Here is a 26,939-nt window from a genome sequence, read left to right as displayed (position 1 = left end):
TGGAAAGGCGAAGAATTTAATTTTGAATATTTAAAACGATTAAAAGTTGGATTTGAATAAAAATTACAATTTTCTGTCAATAAGAAACATTTTTAAAATTTTAGGTTATGTTACTTAAATCATTTATTATTGACAAAAAATTCTAATTTTTATTTAAATATAACTTTAAGGTGTTAAAAATGTAGAAAATTAAATTGCTAACGCTTCTACTAAAAGAAATTTAAAATTTAGTTTGACTTTTGTTTTAAATACGAAACTATGACATTGAACTAACTTTTGTTCCGATTGTTTGCGGATTCTTCCTTAAAAAAATTTCAGATTACATGTTTAACTTAAAAAATTCGAAGACATTGTTTTATCTCTCTTGGTATCGTATAAAAAGAGAATTTATTTTATTATTATTATTATTTATTATTATACATATATTATTCTTATTATTATTCTAATTAGTTGTTAATAAAAATTAGCAGCAGTCAAATTTAATAACAATTAACAAAAGTTAAAGTTAAACGAAAAAAGAGAATTTTTTTAGCATAATTAAGAATAAAAAAATCTAAGGGGGGGAGGGGAGAGAAAACCACAAAACTTTGTGGGATTGCTAATTAATTAATGCTGGTTTGGGAGATTGCTAATTAATTAATGCTGGATAATAAAAAAATTTTAAAGAATGTCAAATGTTATTAATAATTGACAGTAAGTAGTCAAATTTGTGGATAAAATAAGGGAATTTTTTTGAAAAAGCATTAAAAAAAATCTAGGGGGTGAGAAAACGAGAAAACTTTGTGGGATTTATTAACCCCTTCGCAGTCTAGTTGAAAATCGCTTGTGGTCCAAAAACGGTCCGAAAAAAAAGTTTACAAAAAAATATGATTTCATCATATATAAGGTTTTTGGGGTCGCTGAATTCGAATTTGAGGTTAGTTTTTGAAAATTCAAAATGGCGGATCCAATATGGCGACCAAATATGGTGGATAATTTTAAAATTAAAGAGTTTTAAGGGAAATTCATTTCTCGGGGGTTTTCGAGGTCGCTGAATCCAAATCTGAAGTCAGATTTAAAAAATTCAAAATGGCGGACCCAAAATGGCGATTTCAAAAAAAAATTTTTTTTCAGATGTTCTTAAAACTCGTTACTCGGGGGTTTTCGGGGTCTCTGATTACAAATATGATGTCATATTTTCAAAATTCAAAATGGCGGATCCAATATGGCGGATGATTTCAAGATTGATGCGAAAAAAATATGAAGTTACCTCAAAAACCCCTGAGTAAACATTTTAGACAAATTTGTCAACATTCAAAAAATTTGATCGACATATTGAATCCACAATTTAGCATTTAGAAAAACGAACATCAAATTCGAATACAGTGACCCCAAAAAACCCCGGGAACCGAATTTCGATCGAAACGCATAAATTTTGAAACTATCCGCCATATTGGATCTAACATTTTGAATTTTGTAAAACGAACATCAAATTCAAATTCAGCGACCCCAAAAACCCCTGAGAAACGAATTTTAATCCAATCGCATCAATCTTGAAATTATCCGCCATATTGGATCCGCCATTTTGAATTTTGAAAATCTGACCTGATATTTGTAATCAGAGACCCCGAAAACCCCCCAAGTAACGAGTTTAAAGCGAATTTGAAATTTTTTTATTTTTTGAAGTCGACATTTTGAGTCCGCCATTTTGAATTTTTTAAATCTGACTTCAGATTCGGATTCAGCGACCCCAAAAACAGTAGTATGTACTTCGCTACTAAAATCAAATCATGTTTAGTATTTTTTTTTTGAGATGGCCATATATGGCCACAGACGCGAAGGTGGCACGACTTTTCGTGGCCATATATGGGCCATGGACTGTTAAGGGGTTAATAATTAACCCTGCATGAAAAAAAAATTATTAATAATTTCAATTGTTAATAAGAATTAACAGAAGTCAAAGTTAAACAAAAAACAGAGAATTTTTTTTAACAAAATCAAGAATAAAAAAAATCTATGTTGAGAGAAAACAACAAAACTTTGTAGGATTGGTAAATAATTAACCCTGCGTGAGACAAAAATTATGAACAATGTCAATTGTTAATAACAAATAAAAAAATTCAAAGTTAAACGAAATAAAGGTATTTTTTTAGGAAGAACTAGAATAAAAAAAATCTGGAGGGGGAGAACACATTAAAACTAGTGTCTACGAACACATTGTTTTCTTTTTTCATTGTATTCATTTGTATTTAAAGGCTTTTTTTCGGCCTGTTAATTTCTAAATAAATAATAAAATAAAACTTTGTGGGATTGCTAATTAATTAACCCTGCATAAGAAAAAATATTATAAACAATTTTAATTGTTAATAATAATTGACAGTAATTAAAATTGTTTGCTAAATGAGGGAATTTTTTTGAAAAAGCAAGAATAAAAAAAATCTAGTGGGAGATAAAACGACAAATCTTTGTGGGATTGGTAAATACTTAACCCTGCATGAAAAAGAATTATAAACAATGTCAATATTGTTAATAATAATTGACAGTAGTCACAATTGTAGGTAAAATGATGGAATTTTTTTATAAAGCAAGAATAAAATAAAATTTAGTGGGGGAGAAGAAAACGATAAAACTTTGTGAGATTGCTAATTATTTAATCCTGTATCAGAAAAAAAAATATAAACAATGTCAATTTATTGATAATAACATTGAACTAAAGTCAAAGTTAAACGAAAAAAGGCAATTTTCTTGGCAAAAGCATGAATAAAAAAAATCTATGCGGGGGAGGGAACAATATAACTTTGTGGGATTTGATAATTAATTAACCCTGGATAAGAAATATTTTAGTTATATTGTTTTAATATTTATAATACATTTTTGCAAACGTATAAAGTGTGTATGTGTTTGAAATATTAACTTTCGATGCCTATGGGAGGCTTCTGTTTGCGTCTGCTAGTTTCAGACGGTTTTTCAGTTTTTACCTTTTTATAGGTACTAATTTTGCTGGCACTTCATTTTTTGTTTGTAATTGAAACCGCGAATAAACAATAAGAAAAGAACGCTAATTTGTTAGTTTAGTTTTTCATTTTCAGTGTCCTAGAAATATATAATTGCGATCCATGAGGGGTCGGTGGAGAGAGTGAATAATTACGCGAAACAATGTTCACGAAACTTGAATGAATATTCATGTCAATGACCAATAAACTAATCGGAAATGATCAACAATTTAATTGTGCGATCCTCGCACCGAAATATATATATATATATTCTACTCGAACAGGTGCTTCCTTGCTTAGTGCTGTTCAAAGAGACAGAAAAGAGAAGTTAGCATATAGACGTTAAACATCGAAAACAATTTGATTTCACGATATCACGATATTAAAAATTAAAGAAAAGTAGAACAATTGTTTTACTAGTTTTAGGTTAAAAAAATGCCCTGATGATTTTTTAATTCGCAAATTGAATGAAAATTGTAAAATTGAGATTTTCACCTTTGAAAAAATAGTTATTATTTTTTTTTTTTTGGTTCTGAAGAAAGAGAAAGTTTTTTTTACCGCTTAGCGTTGGCGTTAACTTTAGAGACTTTTTTTAAAACTTGACGCAATATTATTATACCTTTGAATGTGGAAAAAAATTTAAATATGTAATTTTTGGGTCACATGGCAATTTTTAATTTTTTCGACCCTTTTTTCTCTTGTTAAATACTAAATCAATTTTGCTGGAATTTTGTAAAGTCTAAAATATATGTGATGAGGACGATGAAAGTGTTGAAATAATTATTATAAAACATTGGGGAATTGTTAGGAAATGTGGTGCATGTGTATGAAGCGTAGGTCATTATCGAGAGACTTCCCAACAAATTCCGAAATACTCTAGAATAATTATTTTAACACTTTGGCAAATCACTGGCCCATCCTCATCATGCTCTGACAATAATTATATTTTAATTTTAATTATTATTTAACAGATAAAGTTTTAATAGGTAGAAATTTCTCACTCTATTCTCTTTCTTTTTTTTATTTTTTTCGCGAAAAATATGATTTTTGTTCTAAAATTTTTTCCATTTTAATATTTTCTGTTAAATAAATAAATGCGAATAAAAATAAAACACAAAACAAAAGGAATTTTTTAGTTGATTCTACAGGAAGCAAGGTTTTTTTTTATCGATCTTTAGCTTTACACAATTAAATATTAATATAGCTAAAATTAAAATGAAAACTAATATTAATTATATATTAATTATTAATGAATATTATTTATTATACAATTTTTTGGATAATAGAATAAATCGAGTCTGCATTGAAGTTGCATTTTAAGGATAATGGATTTCTTCTTTACGACATAATCTTCTATAAGGCGGTACAATATTTAAAATTTTTTTTAATGAAAATAATGTTTTACTTTTATTTTCTTATAAAAATAAACTAAGAGAAGACTGAATACTGTTGTTACAAGGAAAACAGAGCTGTTAAGAATGCTTTTATCTCACCAGTTTGTATGTTATCAACTGTGGTTTTACTCTTGTTATGTTTATAAAAGTACCGAGAAAGGAGCTCTCAAAACTTTAATTAAAAATTCTTATGAACTAACAAGCAACATTTTATTAAACTTAAAAGTGAACATTTATGTTTTTTGTATAAAAGTCCCTGTCAATATGTTATTAATAACGAAATTACGAATTTATTTTTTTTTTTTTCTTTAAAAGAAACACAGAAAATGAAAAATAATTCTCTAATGTTAATTAGATCAAAATAATTCAATCAAGAATTAAAATAATTATAAAGAGTTAACGACAATCTTTAAGATTTTCATCACTTAATAATAATTTTCCGCAAGTCTTACATCTTCAAAATGAACGAAATTAATTAATTTTTTCATTTCCCTAAAGTTTTAAACGTTCAAATGAATAATATTTTTGTTTAAATATTCTTAAAAATTACTATACCAAAAATTCTTTTTAATTCGAATAAAAGGGTGAATAAAAATTTCTTTCGACTTCTCCTTTAATTTTATTCGTCTCATTTTTAAGTGGTATCACTTGTTTGTCTTCGCAGGCAAGAGAAATGTCTTCCTTTCAACTTGGAAAAAAGACTCATTCTTTAAAGAAGAATATTTTCCTACACTGTGATTTTCTTATTTTTCTATTTTTGTCTCAACAAAATTAAACTAGAAGATTTACTTTTATTTAAGTAAATGATAAAAAATTCATTTACAAAAAAAAAAATTTGCGTAATTTTCATTTTTCGCATTGTTCGCGATTAATTATTATTCTCATACAATAAAATCTCTCTATTATTCTGATGAATAATTTTTACAAAAAAAAAAATTTATTCTTTTTGGAAAGATAATTTTGCCTTTTGTCTTTTTAAATATTCGAGCATTGAAACTTTATTATCTAGAGAAATTCATCTCAGTTGAAAATATTATTTTAAAAATCTTTCTCTTGGTTAAACTTTTAAGATAACTTCACACAAAACGATTAAATATGCTTCCAACTTGGTCTTTTTGCTGTAAATCAACTTTTCCAATTTAGCAAAGTCGCGACATAGTGAAAATAACGTCTTAAAAATAATTTCTGAAAATTAATTTCCATAAAATAATTTCTAAAAATAATTCCTATAAATTAATTTCAAGAAATGAATAAAATAATTTTTTTATAATTATGTAACGATTAATGTTTAATAATTTTTTTCTATTTTTATTTTATTAAAGTAATTTTCGATAATATTTAAATAGAAAAAAAAATTCGTTTATTTTGAGCGAAAAAGGGGAGAAAAGCAGAAAAGAGAAGAGAAAAGAAAGTGGAGGTAAAATATTGAATGTGATTAATTTTTAAAAATATATAGAAAATAATTTTACTCTTGCATTATTTCTCTCTCTCTCTCTCGAGAGAGAGAGAGAGAGAGAGAGAGAGAAAGAGAGAGAGAGAAAAGTATAGTGAAGTAATAATATGTCATGTGTTATACATAAGATCCTTGAATGTTTAGATTTATATGTACACACCTTGATTTCCCTCAGGCTGAAAAGTCACAGGACGAAAGGGTTTTTCTTTTATATTCAAAATGTTCTATGGATAAAAAAAATTCACTTGTAATAAATATTTATTGCTCTCCGAAGTTATGATACTTGAGTCCTGCGAGGGTGATTATTACACTTTCTCTTTTTACTTCTTTTTTTTCAAAAGCTCACGTTTTCAGGGTGAAAGGCGAAAAAAAATTGTCAAAGGTATAGAAAGCAATATTTCAAGAAAAAAAAGAGCGAATCAGATACTGAAATTGTAATCGAAAAATAATTTATCTTCTTGTTTTTCCTTGTAAGAAAGAAAATAGAAAAAAAAACATATTTGAAATATTAAATAAAAATTGAAATTAAATAAAAATTGAATCGTAAATTATTAATTTGAAATTAAATCAATAATTCAATTGAAACCATAAACAAAGACAAAATACTAAACAAATTAACAAACGCGAATCTGCTAATTTTTTAAATAAATAATTTTCCTCCACTTCTGAAAATAATAATTCTGAATAATTTTCTCTAATTCAATTGAACGAAATTTTTTTTACGTTTAAATATTTTTCTAAATTTGCCAAATAAAATATGGAAAATAATATAAATTAAAAATTTTTATTTAATTAAGAATTGATTCTTTAACATACGGAATTATTTTTAAAAATATACAAATTAAATAAAGTAACAAAAATATCGTCCTTTGAAAATTTAAGAACACAAATAAATAAAATTTGACTAATTTCTAAAAATCGATTAGATAAAAAATTATTTTCATGAAATATTACATTATAAATATTTAATGCAAACAACTAGTCAAAGTTAATTCTCATTTTAACTATTTTGAATAACCAGTTGTATAATAGTAAATTTACATATATCTCTAAAATATGAAAATATCCCATTTGAATTTTCTATGAATTCCGAATGGTATACATTACAAGTTCATAAAACAAACAGCGTCTATTAGATCTATTAAAAAAAAATGTAACACATGACACACGTCACTAAACTTTTAAATCAAATTTCTGATTAAAAATTTTTTTTTCTGCGAGAAAAAGAATTATTTTTATTATTTGCGAAAAAATTGGATACTTTTTTTTCTAAAAAAGAAAAATATAATAAATATTTTTAGAGACACGACAAGGTAATGTATTTTTTGAACGATGTACATTTTCTTAATTAACACAATCAGGAGAATTGAATTTTTAATTTAAATTGCTTGTCTTTATATTTTTTGCAACCAAAAATCATTATTTATATATTTGGAGAATTACGCTGTAAACAAAAACATAAATTTTATATCTTATCTTGTCGAAATATACGAAGACAGTTTTGTAAAGTTTTCCAACTCACGCAAAACAGTGGAAAAAGAGAAAAAGTATGCTGGATTAAAAATTGATTTTTATTTAGGAATAAAATAATTATTATAATATATAATTTAATACAATTTATTACATAAAAAATTCCTCTTTTTTCCGTTACAACAAAATAAAATATATTTTTAATTCACCTAAAAAATAGTGAAATTAAAAAAAACCTTTTTTTTAAAGTTAACTTTAACTGCTGACAATTGTTATTAAAAATTGACATTGTTTATGATTTTTTTCTCGTCCGGATTTAATTAATAAGCATTCCTTTAAAGTTTTATCGTTTTCTCCCCCCAAAGATTTTTTCAATTGTTGTTTTTTCAAAAAAAATTCTCTTTTTTTACACTCAACTTTGACTGCTGCCAATTGCTATTAACAATTGAAATTGTTTATAATTTTTTTCTCATCTAGCCATAATTAGTTAGCAATCCTACAAAATTGTCGTTTTTTCCCCCCTTAGAAATTTTTTTTAATTCTTTTTTTAAATTTCTTTTTTATACACTCAATTTTGACTGCTGCCAATTGACCCTAGATTTTCATAAGAAAACTCTTAATTTTGAAGGAATTTAATTAGAAATTTTAAAGAAATTAGTTTTAAAAAAAAATTAATAATTCAAATTCTTCTGAAATTAGTTAGGTACATTTTTTAATACATATTTCATTCATTATTAAAAATTATGGATATATAGAAGAATTTTAGTTAAAAACACTAAAAAAAATTAAATTTTGAAGAAGTTACAAATAAAATTGCAGAAATTCAATTATGTTCAAAAAATATTCAAAATTCTCGTCAAAATTTCAAGTATCTTTATAAATAATAAAATTTTTCTCCGAAATTCAATTATTTTCAAATATTTGAATAAAATTCTTGGTAAAATTTTAATTATTTTCAAAAATTGTCCTCAATTTAATTATTTTAAATAACTACTTTTTTAATAAAATTTTCTAAAAGAATTCAATAATTTTATTAAAAATTTTATTTAAAAAATCTTAATAAAATTTTAAGCAAACATTTAATTATTTCCATAAATAATAATTAAATTTCCACAGTAATTCAATTATATTTACAATTTTTTAAAAATGTCTTCTCAATAATTCACATATTTTCATAAATAATAAAATTCATCGCGGAATTTCAATTATTTTTAATACAATTTTAATTTCAATTCTGTTGGAATTAGTTGAATTTTTTAATAGGTATTGTATTTAACATTATTTCCAAAATTTTAACGCAATTCTTAGAAAGAAATCAATTATCTAGATAAATATTAGAATTCTTTTCAGAAATTCTGTTGTTTTCAATAATTTTAATAAAATTCTTTGCAAAATTCAATTATTTTCATAAATAACAATATTAATCACGAGAATAAAATTATTTTCAAGAGTTGAAAAATTCTTTTCAGAAATTCAATTATTTTCAAAAATTAAAAAAAAATTCTCCTCATGATTTCAATTATTATCTTTATAAATAGCAAAAATCTTCGCTGAAATTCAATTATTTTAAAAAAATTTTAATAAAATTCTACGAAAACAAAATTTTTTTTTATAAATAATAAAAATTTTCCCAAGATTTCAATTATTTACAAATATTTTATTAATTTTTTCGCAATAATTCAATTATTTTTATAAATAAATAAAACTTTTTCTCAGTAATTTAATTATTTTCATAAATAATAAAACTCATCGCAGAATTTCAATTATTTTTCATACAATTTCAATTTCAATTCTGTTGACATTAGTTGAATTTTTTAATATTGTATTTAATATTATTTCCAAAATTTTAACACAATTCTTTGAAAAGAAATTAATTATCTAGATAAGTATCAAAATTCTTCCCAGAAATTCTATTGTTTTCAAGAATTTTAATAAAATTCTTAGCAAAATTTAATTATTTTCATAAATAACAATATTAATCACGAGAATAAAATTATTTTTAAGAGTTAGAAAATTCTTTTCAGAAATAATTCAATTGTTTTCAAAAATTAAAAAAAAAATTCTCGTCATAATTTCAATTATCTATATAAAAATTATAAAAATTTCCCAGGATTTCAATTATTTACTTTTTATAAATTTTTTCGCAATAATTCAATTATTTTTATAAATAAATAAAATTGTTTCTCAGTAATTTAATTATTTTCATAAAATATGCAGAATTTGAATTATTTTTGATACAATTTTAATCGAATTTCTTGAAAAATTTGATTATTCTCAAAAATTTTATTAAAATTCGTCAAAAGAATTCAATTATTAAAAAATTTGTTGATAAAATTCTTTATTTTGAAAAATTTGATGATTATCTAAATTATTATAAAACATGAAGAAATCGATCATTCCGAGTCTTCGACTCGGAGTGATCGATTTCTTCATGTTTTATAACAATTTTTTTAAGTTATTTAATTTCAAAAAGTTTTGAATTTAAAATTTTTGAAAATCTTCATTTCTATAGATAAAAATATTAATGATTAAATATTTATTTAAAAAAGATGTTATTGATTTTTTTCCGATTTTGCAGTTTCGATGAAGCATTAGAGTAATTTTGTATGAATGTATATTTATAATTTCTTTTTGTTTAACAGTTATTAAAAGTTATTGATGTTTTCGAATAATTTTACAATTCAAGAAATTTGTAAATAAATGTAAAAAAAAGTATTTTTGAGTGTCTAATAATTTTTAGAGTGAATCAGAATATTCTTTAGAGTCAGGGAAGAAGTCAAAATTTTGTCTCTCAAAATCAGGGAAAAACAAAATTAAATATTTGTGGCTACTCTCTTTAATTTTGAATATGATTCGAATTTGAAAAAAAATGAATGATTTCGTTCAATTGAACTTTGAAAACTTTGGGTACATTAAAAAAAATGAAATGGAAAAAATGTTCAATTAGCCAAAAAGGGGTCGAAAATTTAATTGAAACTTGAAAGTTTATTAATTTCGATGCTTTGGGAAAATTGGTATATGACAATTGGATGAGGAAACTTTTTGACATTTTGTTTTTTTTTTTGAAAAATGATACTAATATTTCGTTTCTTTTTTTTTTTTGTTTTTAAATGATTGCAGATATTGGATTGTTCGTCAGTTGAAAATATGACATCGGACGATCTCGCTGTAAGTTGTACTCATCGTTCGCGAACAGGGTCAGTGGTAAAGGGTCGACAATTGGATTGGAGTTTTCTCTTCGTGGCTGTGTTCATTGTTGCCGGTGGACTTGGCAATATTCTGGTTTGTTTGGCAGTGGGCCTCGACAGGCGATTGCACAATGTTACGAATTATTTTCTTCTATCTCTCGCCGTTGCCGATCTTCTTGTCAGTCTTTTTGTCATGCCTCTTGGTGCCATTCCTGGATTTCTCGGTAAGTCCAATTTTTGTTTGTAAATAAATTTTTTTTCAAATTTCTCTAATGTTTTTTATGTTTAGGAAAAATTTATTTTTATATTTTTCTAAAAGTAGATTTTTAAAATTAAAAAGTTAGAAAAAAATTACCATAATATATTGTAGGAGAGAGAAAAAGAATTTATCGATTTTTCTCTCTATTATATAATTGTACAATTCTTTTGTTCAGAAAATAAGAAATCCGGTGACATCGCATTACAAGTTGTAATACTCTCATTCTTTTTTTTTTCTTTCTTTTATTTCCTCCATATTTCCTAATATGTGGAATTTTCCAATTTATAGATTTTTTGAAGCGTAAACGGCTTTCAGAGTGAGTTAGTTAGTTCATAATTTGAAATTTTTAAATCGAAAAAGCAGTATATACAGTTGTAACACTTTCAATTTGATTACAATTTTCGGATTGCCATGTAACTTTATGAACTTGTTGATGACATAACTTTCCACTTTTCTCTCTCCCTCCCTCTTGATGTCAGAATCTCTCGTTCATTTCGTAAAGGAAATACGAAAAAATAATCATCACTCTCTCTCTCTCTCTTTTTTTTCGTAAATGTTCCGTGAAAAATATATAGATTTTTATTGGGACGGAAAAAAAATTGATATATAAGAAAGAAAGTCTTTCGCGATAAAAGTTTGTAACACCTTTTTCAGTTCTAAATTTTCTTTCTATTTCTTCAAAAATTCACTTTTCCTTTGTACGATATTTCGTGAAATTTTATATCTATATTTGTATAGATGTGCTCATCTTTTGTACATTTATAGAAAGCAGATGATAGTACCACTTTGAAAATGCAACCGCACAGACAATAATTTGAAACACAATTCCCTTGATATTAAAATGAGAAAGAGAGCATCAGGTCATTTTTGACTTGATTACTTATTGCCCACAATGGAAAATGTATTCTATATACATATATTTATGTGTGTGTATATTTTGATTATACAATATGTCATAATTGTAAATGCAAGAATTGTTTATATAGCATTGATTGACATGTTTATCAAATCACGAATGCAAAATTTAGAGAAGTGCAAATATGAGTGAAAGAGATATGTGTATATATATATTTTGTGTGCATGTATATATATACGTATATATAATACCATTACAAATCCTTCAAAATTTCCAATTTCAAAATGTAATCCACAGTTCTTGAATGAGAGTCAGCTGCTTGGAAATGAGCCAAATTTTGGTTCACGTAAAACTTTTTCAAAGTTGACAAAATGTTTTCAAAAAAACCGCCGTCAGAGATAAATATTCCTTTTCGGAAAATTTATAATCGTATCGATTATTTTTCGCAAGGTTTTTTTCTTTTATTTCTCTTAGAAACGAAAACGTTTGCTATAAATCACTTTTTTTGGTAGATTTTGTTGATATTAATAATAATAATAAAAATAATTAATTAACCATAATAATCTTCGTATTTCATTCTTTCATTCATACTGTTCGCAGTTTGAAGTTAGTTTTTGTGTATGCTATTGTTTTTTTTTTCCTTTAAAAAATTTTGTTTGACAAATCGAAAATATGAAGGTATTTTTTCAAGATTTATAATAAAATAATATTACAAAATAGAAAATTTAAAAAAAATTATGATTAACAAATATGAAATATACTCATATTTGTCAATTTAAAAATTTATTTAAAAATGAAATTGAAAATTTTTAAATTTTTAGAATAGAAAGGAAAAAATTTCATTGAAAAAAATGTTCTGTTAACTTTATTTACGAATATCTTTAATTGTAAAATTATTCGAAGACAATAATTTCTTTTTTAAATATTTTGAATATATACCTATAATTATAATTATTTTTCAGTAGGAATTAAAATTCTGCAAAACATTCAAATTCAAACCTTTTTGAAATTCATCAACTTTAAAAATATTTTTATAAAACATAAAGAAAACGAGTCTTCGACTCGGAGTGATCGTTTTCTTTGTCTTTTATAGTAATTAAAGAGGATCTTCTTCAAAATTATTTTTATATTCTATTATTATCTAAAATTCAAACTAAAATTCATTTTCAAATCAATTTTTATTAGAAAATTCAACTAGAATTGAATTATTTAAAATTTAAATATACAAAAAGTAAGAGCTGTTTGAATAATTGGACGTTTCTTAAAATTTAATTCTTATAAAGAATTTTATTAACTAATTTTTAAATCATTCAATTCTTTTGACGAATTTTAATAAAATTTTTTAGAATATTTACATTTTTCAAGGAATTAGATTAAAATTGTATTAAAAATAATTTAAATTCTACAACGCCCTAATACTTTTAATATTCAATTATTATTTAAAATTTTAAATAAAAATGTATTTTAAAATCAAGTTTTACTAGAAAATTCTACGAGAATTCAATTATTTAAATACAAAAATAAATAATTTATTGAACAATTGAATGTTTCTTAAAATTAAGAATTTTATTATTTATGAATATAATGGAATTTTAGTAAAATTTTTATTATTTATGAAAAAAATTAAATGTTTGCGTATAATTTTATTAAAATTGTTTTTAAGTAATCGATTTCTTTTAGGTAATTTTATTAAAATAGTAGTTATTGAAAATCATTGAAATGAGGAAGATTTTTGAAAATAATTGAAATTTTGACACGAATTTTATTAAAATTTGTGCAAATAAGTGAATTTTGAAAAAGAATTTTTTAATTTATGAAGATAATAATGGGTATTTTGTCGAGATATTTTTGTAAATTTTGAATATAATTGAATTTTGTGATAAGAATTTTATTACTTTTGAAAATAATTGAATTTCTGCAATCATTTGTTATTACTTCTTTAAAATTCAAATTTTGTAGTGTTTTTAACTAAAATTCTTCTATAAATTCATTATTTTTAATAATTATTTAATTAAAGATGTATTGACAAATTTAACTAATTTTAGAAGCTTTTAAATTATTAAATTTTGTAAAAAATCCAATTTCATTAAAATTTCTAATTAAATTCATTCAATTATTTTCATAAACAATAAAACTCATTGCAGAATTTCAATTATTTTTAATAAAATTTTACAGGAATTGCTCAAAAATGTAATTATTCTTAAAAATTAATTAAAATTCGTCAAAAGAATTAATATTTTTTTAAATTTTGTTAATAAAATTCTTTATTTGAATTGAATTTTAAGAAACATTGAATTATTCAATAAATTATTTATTTTTGTATTTAAATAATTGAATTCTCGTAGAATTTTCTATAATAAAAATTGATTTAAAATTGAATATCAAAATTTCGTAAAATTGAATCGTAAACAAATGAATTTGAAAATTCTCATAGATTTTTTTTAAAAATTAATAAAACTAATTGATTGAAAGAAGAATTTTAGTAAAAAATTCTAGAAAATAATAATTGAATTGAAATAATGAAAATAATTTTCAAGATGTCATGTTTTATAATAATTCTTATAAGTTGTTGAATTTTTAAAAGTTTTGAATTTGTAATTTTTGAAAATCTTAATTCCTATGGAAAAATGATAATGATTAAATATTTATTTAAAAAAGAAGTTATTAATGTTTTTGAATAATTTTTCAATTTAAGAAATTTTGTTATTTACTTTACTAGTAATGTATTTAAATAATTTTCAGTAGAAAATTTAACTGAAAAGTGATTTTATTTCGAAATTTATTTTATTGAATATTAATAGAAATTTTTAATTATTTTACTAATATTGAATCATTTTTAGTTGAAATGTTAACTGAAAAAAAAATGTAGAAATAGAAAAATAGAAACAGAATAAAAAATAAAATAGTTAATAGAAATTTTTTGTTACTTTAACTCTACAAGATATTATAGTGGAAATGTCACAATTTTTTTTCATTACTAACATTCAGTGATTCTAAACAATTTTTCCCATCTAGAATTCAAATTAATTTCATTTTTTTTATTTAATAATTTTACTTACCAAATTTAATTTACTAATATTAACTAATTTTATTAGTTCTAATTCTTCTAATTCTTCTAATTAATTTGAAAATTCCACGAAAATTGAAAGAAAATTCCATGAAAATATTACAAACATTGTTATTCTGTATAGAAATACCAGCGAGGGCACTTTCCGAGGAATTTTTCTTTACAATAAAATTAAAGATGAGAATATGGAGTAAAATATTAATAAGGATTATTTCTTCTCTCTTGAATTATATATACAACTGCGATTGAATATATTTATAAAGATGTAAATATTTTATGAAGCATTCGTAATGCTATTATTATAATGATATTTTTGTAATAATTTTTATTTTTAACACTCAATTCGTCATTTTTCACTCCTGCAACAAAATATTATATATTATATCGTGTTTGTCCAGTATTTTTGATGAAAAACTGGGTCAAAATAAGTGAAACCGGCCACTTGAAAAATTTTTGTCCCCGAATTTAAAGTTATCTATGGTTTTTGATAGATATATGAGTAAACTTTTACCCGCTAAAATATTTTTCAAAAATTTTATTTATTTTGAAAGTTATCAGGTGTTAAACTTTTAGGTTACTTTTTATTCTTTTCATTATTACTCCGAAACGAATGAAGATAATTTCAATTTTTTTTTTGGAAATTAAAGCTAAAAGTCTGTAGTTTAAAGTGCAACTGAAAAAATTGCTGTATAATAAAAATTTCTAATTGTTATTAACAATTATTTTAAACAATTGCGATTTAAAGTATGTTCTCAATGTCGGAAAAAAATCAAACTATACTCATGTGATGCGCAAAACTCTAACGAGTAAATTAAAAAAAAAAAAAGTGAGTAACCTCTAAAATTACAGAAGTTATGCATATTTTTCTGACGACGCGCGGGAATTAACTGATTCGCAAACTCTCGAGCGCGCGGGAATACGCCCGCGCCCGCTCCCGCCGCACTGCTCACACTTGTGTTTTCAAACAATTTATGTTAACAGAGATGGAGAAGTAATTAAAATATTATTTTCTTACTGAATAGTTTATTAATATTTTTACTTTTGGAGTAATTATATACATAAAAACCATTTTGTATGTACTCATAAACTGCTTTGCAGTTTTTATGCTTTGATAAAAAACTTTTTTCGTGGGTCTGATATTCTTGAATCGTACAAAAATCGAAATCGATATTGTTTGTGTAGAATTTCATCAAAAAATTTTTTAAATAATTGGATTTCTAAATAAAATAATTAAATCATTTGTCACTTCTCCAAAATTCAATTTTTATTAGTGTTTTAACTGAAATTTCTTCTATAAATTCGCTATTTTTAATAATTTATTATTTCTTAAAATTGTATTCCCATAAAGAATTTTATTAACAAATTTTTAAATAATTGAATTCTTTGAACGAGTTTTAATAAAATGTTTAAGAATAATTACATTTTTCGAGGAATTCGATTATAATTGTACACGGAGAAAAATATAAAGTAACTTTTACTACTTTTATAGTAAAACATTTCTGATAACTTTTACTACTTTCGGAATAAATTTACTCCGAAAGTAGTAAAAATTATTTGACTAATTTTTAGTAGTTTTCATGGACGACTTTTCCCCTTTTCAATTAGTAGAATATTACTAATTCTTAGTAAAATTTTACTAATGTTTTAGTAGAAATTCACTAATTAAAAGTCACTCATTTCACTAAATGAATTAGTAAAACTGTTTTATCGACTATTAATAAAACAGTTCTACTAATTGTTAGTAGAAATCTACTAATCAATTAGTAAAATTCACTATTTGTTAGTAATATATTACTAAATCATTTGGTGCACGACTTTTCGCCATTTCATTAGTAACTTTCTACTAATTCAGATTTAGAGAGTGCGTTTACAATTTTCATAAATAGATGAACTTACATATGATTGCAAAAATTCAATTATGATAAAAATTTTTTTTAAATTATCGTCAACATTTCAATAAACTTTATAAATAATAAAATTCTTCTCCGAATATAAGTTATTTTCAGAAGTTTTCCTCAATTCAATGATTTTCAAAATCTACTATTTTAATAAAATTTTCTAAGAGAATTCAATTATATTAAAAAATAATTTTAATACCTACAATTCCAGGCAAAAATTTAATTATTATTTATTATTAAGAAATAATAAATTATTAAAAATAGCGGATTTATAGAAGAAATTTCAGTTAAAACACTAATAAAAATTGAATTTTGGAGAAGTGACAAATGATTTAATTATTTTATTTAGAAATCCAATTATTTAAAAAATTTTTTGATGAAATTCTACACAAACAATATCGATTTCGATTTTTGTACGATTCAAGAATATCAGACCCACGAAAAAAGTTTTTTATCAAAGCATAAAAACTGCAAAGCAGTTTATGAGTACATACAAAATGGTTTTTATGTATATAATTACTCCAAAAGTAAAAATATTAATAAACTATTCAGTAAGAAAATAATATTTTAATTACTTCTCCATCTCTGTTAACATAAATTGTTTGAAAACACAAGTGTGAGCAGTGCGGCGGGAGCGGGCGCGGGCGTATTCCCGCGCGCTCGAGAGTTTGCGAATCAGTTAATTCCCGCGCGTCGTCAGAAAAATATGCATAACTTCTGTAATTTTAGAGGTTACTCACTTTTTTTTTTTTTAATTTACTCGTTAGAGTTTTGCGCATCACATGAGTATAGTTTGATTTTTTTCCGACATTGAGAACATACTTTAAATCGCAATTGTTTAAAATAATTGTTAATAACAATTAGAAATTTTTATTATACAGCAATTTTTTCAGTTGCACTTTAAACTACAGACTTTTAGCTTTAATTTCCAAAAAAAAAATTGAAATTATCTTCATTCGTTTCGGAGTAATAATGAAAAGAATAAAAAGTAACCTAAAAGTTTAACACCTGATAACTTTCAAAATAAATAAAATTTTTGAAAAATATTTTAGCGGGTAAAAGTTTACTCATATATCTATCAAAAACCATAGATAACTTTAAATTCGGGGACAAAAATTTTTCAAGTGGCCGGTTTCACTTATTTTGACCCAACTCTCTTTCGTGTTTGATACACAGTAAAAGCGTTATCTCGTATATTTAAATTGCAAAATGAGAAGTTGTTAGTGCACTAGGAAATTTTCCGCTTCATAAAAGCTTCTGATTGTTGAAAGCTATGAAAAAAGTTCTCGTAAACTCCATGGAAAACTTGAGGGTGTGTATAGATGCCACTTCGCTGTAGTATTCTATTCGATTATTGTTCTCTTTATTTCTCTTTTTCCTTTTTTTACCGTTTTCTTTTTTTCTCTCTCTTTTTTTCTTTTTTCTCTTTTTCTCCTTTTCCTTTTTTTCTTTTTTCTCTTTTACCTTTTTTTCTCTCCTTTTCTCTTTTTTTTCTTTTTTCTCTCTCTCTATTTCTCTTTTCTGTTTTTTTTTCTCTCACTGCCTTTTTATGAACACAATTATTATAAATTATGAATTAATGTTTCTTGAGTTTTATATATATATACTTTCACGAAAGTCATCCTTTAGTCAAATGATCGTTATCTTTAATATTAATTGTTTTTCAGATTAACGATAATACGAGGCTAATCTATATAGACATATATAGATATTTTAGATAATTATAATATTCTCTTTATTAAACGATATTATATCCGGTTTAATAAATGGAATAGATATACATACGTTGTAGTTACAATGATTTATTGATTATTCAACCATAATGGTCCATTAGAACCACAGTTAAACCATAAAATAGACTCCTAAATATTTTCATTAGAAGTTATTATAATGTCGTTAAGGTGAAATTGTATATATTAATTCACAAAAAGAATTTCCATTAAAACATATCGTACTGTGAATTTTTAGTCAAGAAATTTTCTTTTTTCTTTCATTTAGGTATTTTTTTTTATTTTTCCTTCCCTCATTTATTTTATTTTTATTTTCACTTTCCTCATTATTGTAGTTTTATTTTCACTTTTCTCGTTATTTTTATTTTTATTTTTATTTTCACTATGCTCATTATTTTCTTTTTCTTTTCTATTGTTCACGGAAGAGTATTTAGAATTTAAATTTTGGTGATTATAAAAACCACCACGTTGTCAGTCTTTTTTTTCTAATTACACTGCTTTTTAATTACATTGTTTTTAATTACAGTGGTTGTAATTATACTCTGGTTGTGAATAAAATTCGTTGTAAATAACATTGGTTGTTACTACCATAAATTAACCATTATTGATTATAGTTAAATTGTAACTATTACTGATTGTATTCTCCACTCTCTAAATTTTAATTAGTAAAAATGTTTACTAATTTTAATTAGTAACTGAATTTTTGCTTTTTAATTAGTAAATTTGACTAATAAATAGATCTAAATCTCCACTGATTAAAAAAACCACTGAAAACCACAAATAATGGTTGAAATAATTAATTGTTAAACTTTGACGATTGATTAAAAACGTTATATTAATTAAAGCCACCAAACACTGTTTTTGTGTACGCAATATTCTCTCGGCTCAAATTGTCACTGCAATTGGTTAAATCTATCATTATCATTATCATTATCATTATGTATAAAAACATTTTACTGTTTCGGTTGTTTCTTTTTTTTTGTGTTGTTGTAAAACGAAAATTTCCAAACTGTTGAAGCTAACAAATGAAAAGTTAAATAATGCAAATTTGGAGAGGCGCTCGCGTGTGTATATGAAATGAAACGCGGGAAATAATGTAATTTAATTGATTTATAATTTGTGTCAGGTTTAATTGTGCGGAAACTAAATGTATATACATATATAAAATAGTCAACGTTTTCCAAGTTTATTTCGCAATATCATGTTAGTTAATTAATCTACAGCTATATAGTTATTGAATTCATTCATTTCCAGGTCGAAATTTTGTTTAGATTCACTATAAAAAATCACCTAAAATTGAAAAATTTAATTTTCAATCTTAAATGATTTTGTTGACTCTCATAGTGTGGTCAAAATAACTTTTTGATTAGACTATGGAAATTAATTTTTTGTTGAAGTTATTACGCTGAAAAATTTACGGTGAAAGAAATGATACTTTTAAAAAATCGTTTATTTGAATCAAATAAATAATCATTTGTATCGAGTAATTTTTTATTTAATTTAATACAAAAGTATTTATTATTCAAATTTTTTAACAGTCTTCTACAAATAAATAATTTAAACAACTGAACTAAAATTTAATTAACTATTCAATTAAAACTGTATTACATAAAAATAATCGAAATTCTGCGATGAGTTTTATTATTTCTGAAAATAATTGAATTATTGAGAAAAAGTTTTATTTATTTATAAAAATAATTGAATTATTGCGCAAAAATTTCTTAAATATTTGTAAATAATTGAAATCTTGGGAAATATTTATTATTAATATAAAAAAAATTTGTTTTCGTAGAATTTTATTAAAATTTTTTTAAAATAATTGAATTTCAGCGAAGAATTTTGCTATTTATAAAGATAATAATTGAAATCATGAGGAGAATTTTTTTTTTAATTTTTGAAAATAATTGAATTTCTGAAAAGTATATTCTAACTCTTGAAAATAATTTTATTCTCATGATTAATATTGTTATTTTTGAAAATAATTGAATTTTGCAAAGAATTTTATTAAAATTCTTGAAAACAATAGAATTTTTGGGAAGAATTTTAATATTTATCTAGATAATTGATTTCTTTCTAAGAATTGCGTTAAAATTTTGGAAATAATATTAAATATAACATTAAAAAATTCAACTAATTTCAACAGAATTGAAATTAAAATTGTATTAAAAATAATTCAAAGTCTGCGTTGAGTTTTATTATTTATGGAAATAATTGAATTATTGAGAAGATATTTTTAGAAAATTGTAAATATAATTGAATTACTGTGAAATTTTAATTATTTGTGGGAATAATTAATTGTTTTTAAATAATTCAATTCTTTTGGTTAATTTTATTAAAATAGTAGATATTGAAAGTCATTGAAATGAGGAAAATTTTTGAGAATAATTGAAATTTTGACATGAATTTCATTAAAAATTTTGAAAGTAATTGAATTTAGCAAAGAATTTTACTAAAATTGAAAATTTTTTCATCTTCTGCTGATTATCGGCAGTAGTTACTTTTTATAAATTGAGAATTAAATTAATTTTGATGACCCAGATATTAATTAGAATTGTTCTAGCAATATTTTGGGACCAGTAAACAATTTTTGTACTAACAATTGTTCCTAAACAGAAGACAAAGTTCGTTCAAAAAATAATTTTCATCTTCTGCTGATTATCGGCTGTGGTTACTTTTATTGAATTGTGAATTAAAATAATTTTGATGACCTAGATATTAATTCAGAATTTTCTTATGAATTCTTAAAATTTAATTTTTTTTAGTACTTTTAATAAAAATTCCTGACTTTTCCCTAAATTCCTCATGTCAATATATATGATTATTATAATAATATTAAAACTATATATTCCAATTCATATTTTATTTTTATGAAAATAAATTTGAATTAAAAATTTTTACGTTCTATTATTTTAAAAATGGCTAATTTTATTTAAAAAAGTGAGTGAGAAGACAGTTAGTTGTTGCTGGTATTGAAAGAAACTAAGAAAGTAAACGCATTGAGTGTAAATTGAAATGTCAAAATTAAAACTAAGCTTCAAAGGTTATCAATTCTGTAGAAAAATAAATGATGAACTAAATTATTAATGAAATAAATTTATTAACCAGATAATTAATTACCTAGTTAATCAATTATTTAATTATAATATTAAGTTTTTATAGTAAACTTAATATAATCGGATAAAACTCTGAGAGTTATAGTTGTTTATCCAAGAAATTCATTTAGTATTTTATTTACTCTAATATCATTAATCAAATATAACATAGAGAAGTTATGCGCAAGTTGAAGTTACTCTGCTTAAAATTACCAATTAAGCTTATACTGTTCTTAATTTAAGTTGAAATTTGATGTAGACATATTCTAAGTGACTATAATCACAGTCTTCGAGATTATGAAAGGTGATATCCTACTTGTATGCAGATGAGTAGCATAAATGTTAAACTAATATCTGATACAAAATCCTAGCGACTTATCTGGAACGAAGAGACTTGTGTATAACAAAATATATATATACGCGTAGCTTAAGGTGCGAGATATCTTGATGGATTTTTTCGAGTTTTAAGCACTGAAAGAGTGAGAGAGAGAGAGAGAGAAAGAGGGAAAAGTTAGAAGAAAAACCAAAAAGCTTTAGGGAAAAATCAGTAAGGACTTTTAGATGGATGACGATAAAAAGGGACACGTGACAAAAGACGTAGGTTAGTTTTTGATTAATGAGACTCACACAGAATAATTCTTTCTCTCCTTCTTCTCCTCCACCACCACCCACGCTTTTGTTGCTCACAGAAATTTTAGACGTGCGCGCGAATGAGTTGGATAATTAAGACGATACGAGCAGAGCGACTTCATTATAAAACGCTCTTTAGAGAGAATTTATAAAATATATTTATTTAGCGTCCCGGAAAAATCAGATTCCAAATTTAAATGTTTGTAAATGAAATATTTTTTTCGTGTCTCTTTTTTGAAAGTTTAGTAAAGAATTAATCGTTTCTTTATAATGTGTAAGAAACTAATTTTACAGGGTTGCCACAGGTCAGGAAAAAGTCAGGGATTTTTATTAGTACTGTATAAAAAATTTAATTTTTAGGATTTTTGTGCCTTTCTTTTCTGTCTCATAAACTATGAAATTACCACGAATTCTAATACAAAACCTTCCATTTTTTCAATTTCAGACAAAATTCAATTATTTAAAAATGTATAAATTTTTAAAAGAATGTTGGTTAAAAACACTAAAAAAAAAAATTGAATACTGAAAAAGTTACAAATAATAGCAGAAATTCAATTAATTTCCAAAATAATAAAATTCTTCGCAAAAATTTAATTATATTAAAAAATTTTCGTCAAAATTTCAATTCTGATTTACAAATAATAACATTTTTCTCTAAAATGCAATTATTTTTAAAAATGTTAATAACACTTTTGGCATAATTTCGATTATTGACAATAATAAAATTTCCCTCAATTAAATGATTTTCAATATCTACTATTTTATTAATTTTTCTTAAGGTATTCAATTATTTGAAAAAATTTTTTAATAAAATTTTACGTAAAAATTTAATGATATTCATAAATAATAATAATTTCATAAGAATTTATTTATTTACAAATTTTCTATAAATTTCTTGTCAATAATTCGATGATTTTCTTTCATGAATAATAAAATGTTTTCCAAGAGTTAAATTATCTTCATAAATAATAAAATTCTTTTTTGACATTCAATTATGTTCAAAAATTTTTAAAAATTCTCTTCAAAATTTTAATTTATTGTAAATAATTGAATTTTGAAAAGTTTACAAATTAAATTCTTTAAAGATTTGCGAATATTTGATACTTTTAAGTTTTAACTAACAAATTTGCAGAATTAATTTTTTTTGAAAAGTTTAATTGGATTTTTTTGTTGAAATTATTTGAGGTTTTTTATTTCTGAAATTAAATTTAATTGAAGAATTTACGAATAATCGAAATTTTATAAAATTGAATTGTAAACAAATGGATTTGAAAATTTTCAAAAAACTTTTTCCAGAATTATTAAAAATAATAATTGATTGAAAGAAGAATTTTAGTTAAAAATTCTAGAAAACAATAATTGAATTAAATTGATAAAAATAATTTTGAAAAAGGTACAGTAACAATTTTCTTATAGTATTAAAAAATGTTTCTATCACTCGGTCATCTTTAATTATTATTTTTTTTCAAGAAATTGAAATTAAATTTTTAAAAATAATTATATTTTTTGATCAATTTCTGTAAAATTGTATTAAAAATAATTGAAATCCTGCCATGAATTTTATTAAAATTTTCAAAATTAATTGAATTTCTGAGAAGAATTTTATTATCTATGAAAATAATTCAATTATTACGAAAAATATTATTATTTTTGAAAGTAATTGAATTCTTCATAAGAACTTCATAAACATTGTTTTATAAATAATAATATTCTTCTCTGTTATTCAATTATTTTGAAAGATTTTAATAAAATTTTTGTCAAAATTTCAATTATTTTCAAAATTTTTTTTCAGTTCAATGTTTTTCATTATCTACTATTTTAATAAAATTCTATACAAACGTCACAAACATTGAACTATTTTCATAAATAATAAAAATTTTACAGAAACAATTCTCGCAGAATTTTCTAATAAAAATTTATTGAAAATTTAATTTCAGTTTAAATTTTAGATAATAATTGAATTTTAAAAACATTACAGCGTAAATTTTTAGAAATAATTGAATTTTGAAAAGGCTTCAAATTAAAATCTTTGAAAATTTAAATTTTTCATACTTTTAACTAACAATTCTGACGAATTAATCTTTTTTGTTTAAAGTTTAATTTAATTTTTTTTAACTATTTAAAGTTTTTATTTTCTAATATATATTTATAATTGAAGAATTTCCGAATAACCGAAATTTCGTAAAATTCAATTGTAATTCTTATATAATATAAAATAATGATTTTATCGCTCGGTCATCTTTAATTATTATAAAACATGAAGAAATCGATTACTCAAAGACTCGGAGTGATCGATGTCTTCATGTTTTTTAATAATATTTTTATCAGTTGTTGAATTTCAAAAAGGTTTGAATTTGAAAGTTTTGAAAAACTTAATTCCTATTAAAAGAAATAGTAATGATAAAATATTTATTTTATATAAAACTATTAATGTTTTTGAATAATTTTACAATTAAAGTAATTGAAGAAATTAGAGAAGTGTAAAAAAATGTTATTTTTTTTGAGTATCTAATCATTTTTTGAGTGAATCAGAATATTCTTTAGTGAAAAATTCAAAATTTTGTGAACATCGAATTGTAAGAATTGATAAAATAATAGTTTTACTTAAATTATTTAAATAATTCTTTTATTTGCACACGACATTCGGCATTTTTTTTTTAAACTTGAAATGAAATCGAAATAGTTGACAACGGTCTTAACGACCGGGAAGTAAAAGCGAAACGGAAATAGGCCGAAATAAAAAAAAGCTCGTTACTCATAATGACTGAAAAATAGAAAACTAAACTTTATTTTTTTTTTCACTTTTTTACAAAGAGAGTTAAATCATTTTTTTTACCCAGAAATCTGAATATAGACCAGAAAGTCTAAAAATAGAAAATTAGTTCTTTTTATTGTTAATTAATAAATTGATAATTAATAATTAATCATTAATGCATATAGTTATATTAACTTTTCTCAATTATCTCGCTGAATAATAAAAAACTTTGAAAATTGAAAAGTAAAAAAAGAATGATGAAAATTAAATAAATTCTACTTTATAAAGTTTGTAATAATATTTTTATTATAACAAAAAAGGGAAACATTAAAATTTATTTAAAATTTAGTCTACATAATAAAGTTTCGTTTCAGTCATAACGTTAAAAATTTATAGATCACTATTTCATGTAAATTTTTTATAGATGCGCTTCTCTCTCTCTAAGTATAAATGTACATATATTTTTTTCCTCTGTATATTTTTCTTCTCCCACATAAATACCTAAAAATATAGTGAACGTCATTCATTGTTAAATTTAGTCCGTAAAAAGAAGTAAAAGTATCAAATAGCTCGATTTGAATTATTTTTTATTCATTTAATTAGTGATGCATTTGACATTGCCTATATGCATCAGCTTAAGGAATGGAATGCTTTTTAGAATTCACAACATATATATGTATTGAATGTATTGGATATAAAAATATTATTTCGTGAATGTTGAAATATTTAAAATACAAGTCGTTGGAAAAATTGTGCGAGGTAATGGAGAAAAAAAATTGATTAATGTGTAGGCGAGATAAAAGCTATTATAATAGAGAAGAGAAATTCATTTGAAACAAAAAAAATAGTTGGAATAAAAAATTTTCTTTCTACATAAGTAAATATCGTTTTTGAATAATTAACACAAGTATTAGTGAAATCCTTTTTTTAAATATATAGCTTTATTAATGCCGTTCTAGATTCGTCAAATATTTCCAAGTTCAAAAGGAATAATTTAAATATCATTAAAGAAATAGAATCAAATAGCTCCTGGTTCCGTCACTACCGTCACTGGAATGTTTAAAGTTTAAAACATTCTTAACTTTATTTTAATTGGATTTCAGTTTTGAATTCATAAAAGGAATAATTTTTTAAGCTTTAACTTTTTTTTTATTTGGGACTCGAGAAATATTTAAGTACAAGTTTTATTTTTGTGAATTGAAAAAAGAGACTTACAATTGAAGCAGAATCGAATTAGTTTGGAGTCAATTTTTTTTTCTTGTAAAAATTAGAATAAAATGAGAATTATTAGGATAAATAAAATATATAATAGTTAATAATTGAGAATAAATAATAAAATAAATAAAAAGAGAAAAAAATTCGTACGAAGAGGGAGGAGTTAATACAAAATAAGGAAAGTTTGGAAAAATTAAAACAGCATCAATAATGTAATTTTTCCACAATTCTTTATATCGAACCTTTTATCTCTTTCTCTCTCTCTCCCTCCTTGACTGGCAAATGAGATGTTAATTTTGTCCTGAGCTGAAAATTCGATAACGAATTTCGTTCAGTGTTGAAAGTCAAGGAGAATGATGTCTTCAGTTTGAAGATATAGAAGTAGTTGTTAACTGTTAATTTCAGCACATCTTGCACCTTTTAACTTTTACAAATTAACCCTGAATTTTCATTTAAAAAGATTTATTATCGATTCATCTTATTTTTCTTCTCTCACAAAAAAAGGTCGAAAGATTCTTTCATTCTCGTTATTGCAGAAATTATCGTACCTGTAATTATTAATTTTTTCTTAAATTTTTAATTAAGTTTATAAAAAGAATTTTTTATCGAAAATCGTAAAATTTAATTGGAAATTTTTTCATAGAGTGCAAAAAATTAATTTAGAATAATTTTCTCTTGATATTTAATATTGATATTTGAAATAATAATAAAATCTTGATATTTGAAATAAAAAAAAAACTTTTTATATTTTCATAATTTAAAATGAAAATAGAAAAAATTAAATTTTTTATTCTCAGACTTTTCACTCGATAATTAATTTTAAAAAATTAGCAAAAAGTAGCTTTCAAACTAAAGAAAAGTAGTAAAAAATTATTAGCTATCGAAAAATAAAACTTGACTTTTTTTTCAAAAAGTTAAAATGAGTTTTTTTTAAAATTATTTCAAATTTTCAAAACTTTC

At 23.1% G+C, this 26,939-nt stretch overlaps 1 protein-coding gene across 2 annotated transcripts in view; it reads left to right on the top strand.

Annotated features, from left to right (window-relative positions):
* The window catches only part of LOC122507724 (5-hydroxytryptamine receptor 2C-like), a 196,096-nt gene that overhangs the window by 9,815 nt on the left and 159,342 nt on the right, over window positions 1-26,939 (top strand). For both annotated transcript variants that reach the window (XR_006302143.1, XM_043620587.1), the window contains exon 2: window positions 10,410-10,701. Coding sequence is in view for 1 of the 2 variants with exons in the window: in XM_043620587.1 (XP_043476522.1) it covers window positions 10,410-10,701 (292 nt within the window). In the remaining variant the exon portion in view is untranslated. The remainder of the gene's footprint in view (window positions 1-10,409; window positions 10,702-26,939) is intronic.

The sequence above is a fragment of the Leptopilina heterotoma genome, unplaced genomic scaffold, assembly GCF_015476425.1.
Source record: "Leptopilina heterotoma isolate Lh14 unplaced genomic scaffold, ASM1547642v1 Lhet_51, whole genome shotgun sequence".
Lineage (NCBI taxonomy): Eukaryota > Metazoa > Arthropoda > Insecta > Hymenoptera > Figitidae > Leptopilina > Leptopilina heterotoma.
The sequence above is the reverse complement of the archived record's forward strand: the minus strand, read 5'-3'. Positions and strand labels throughout refer to the sequence as shown.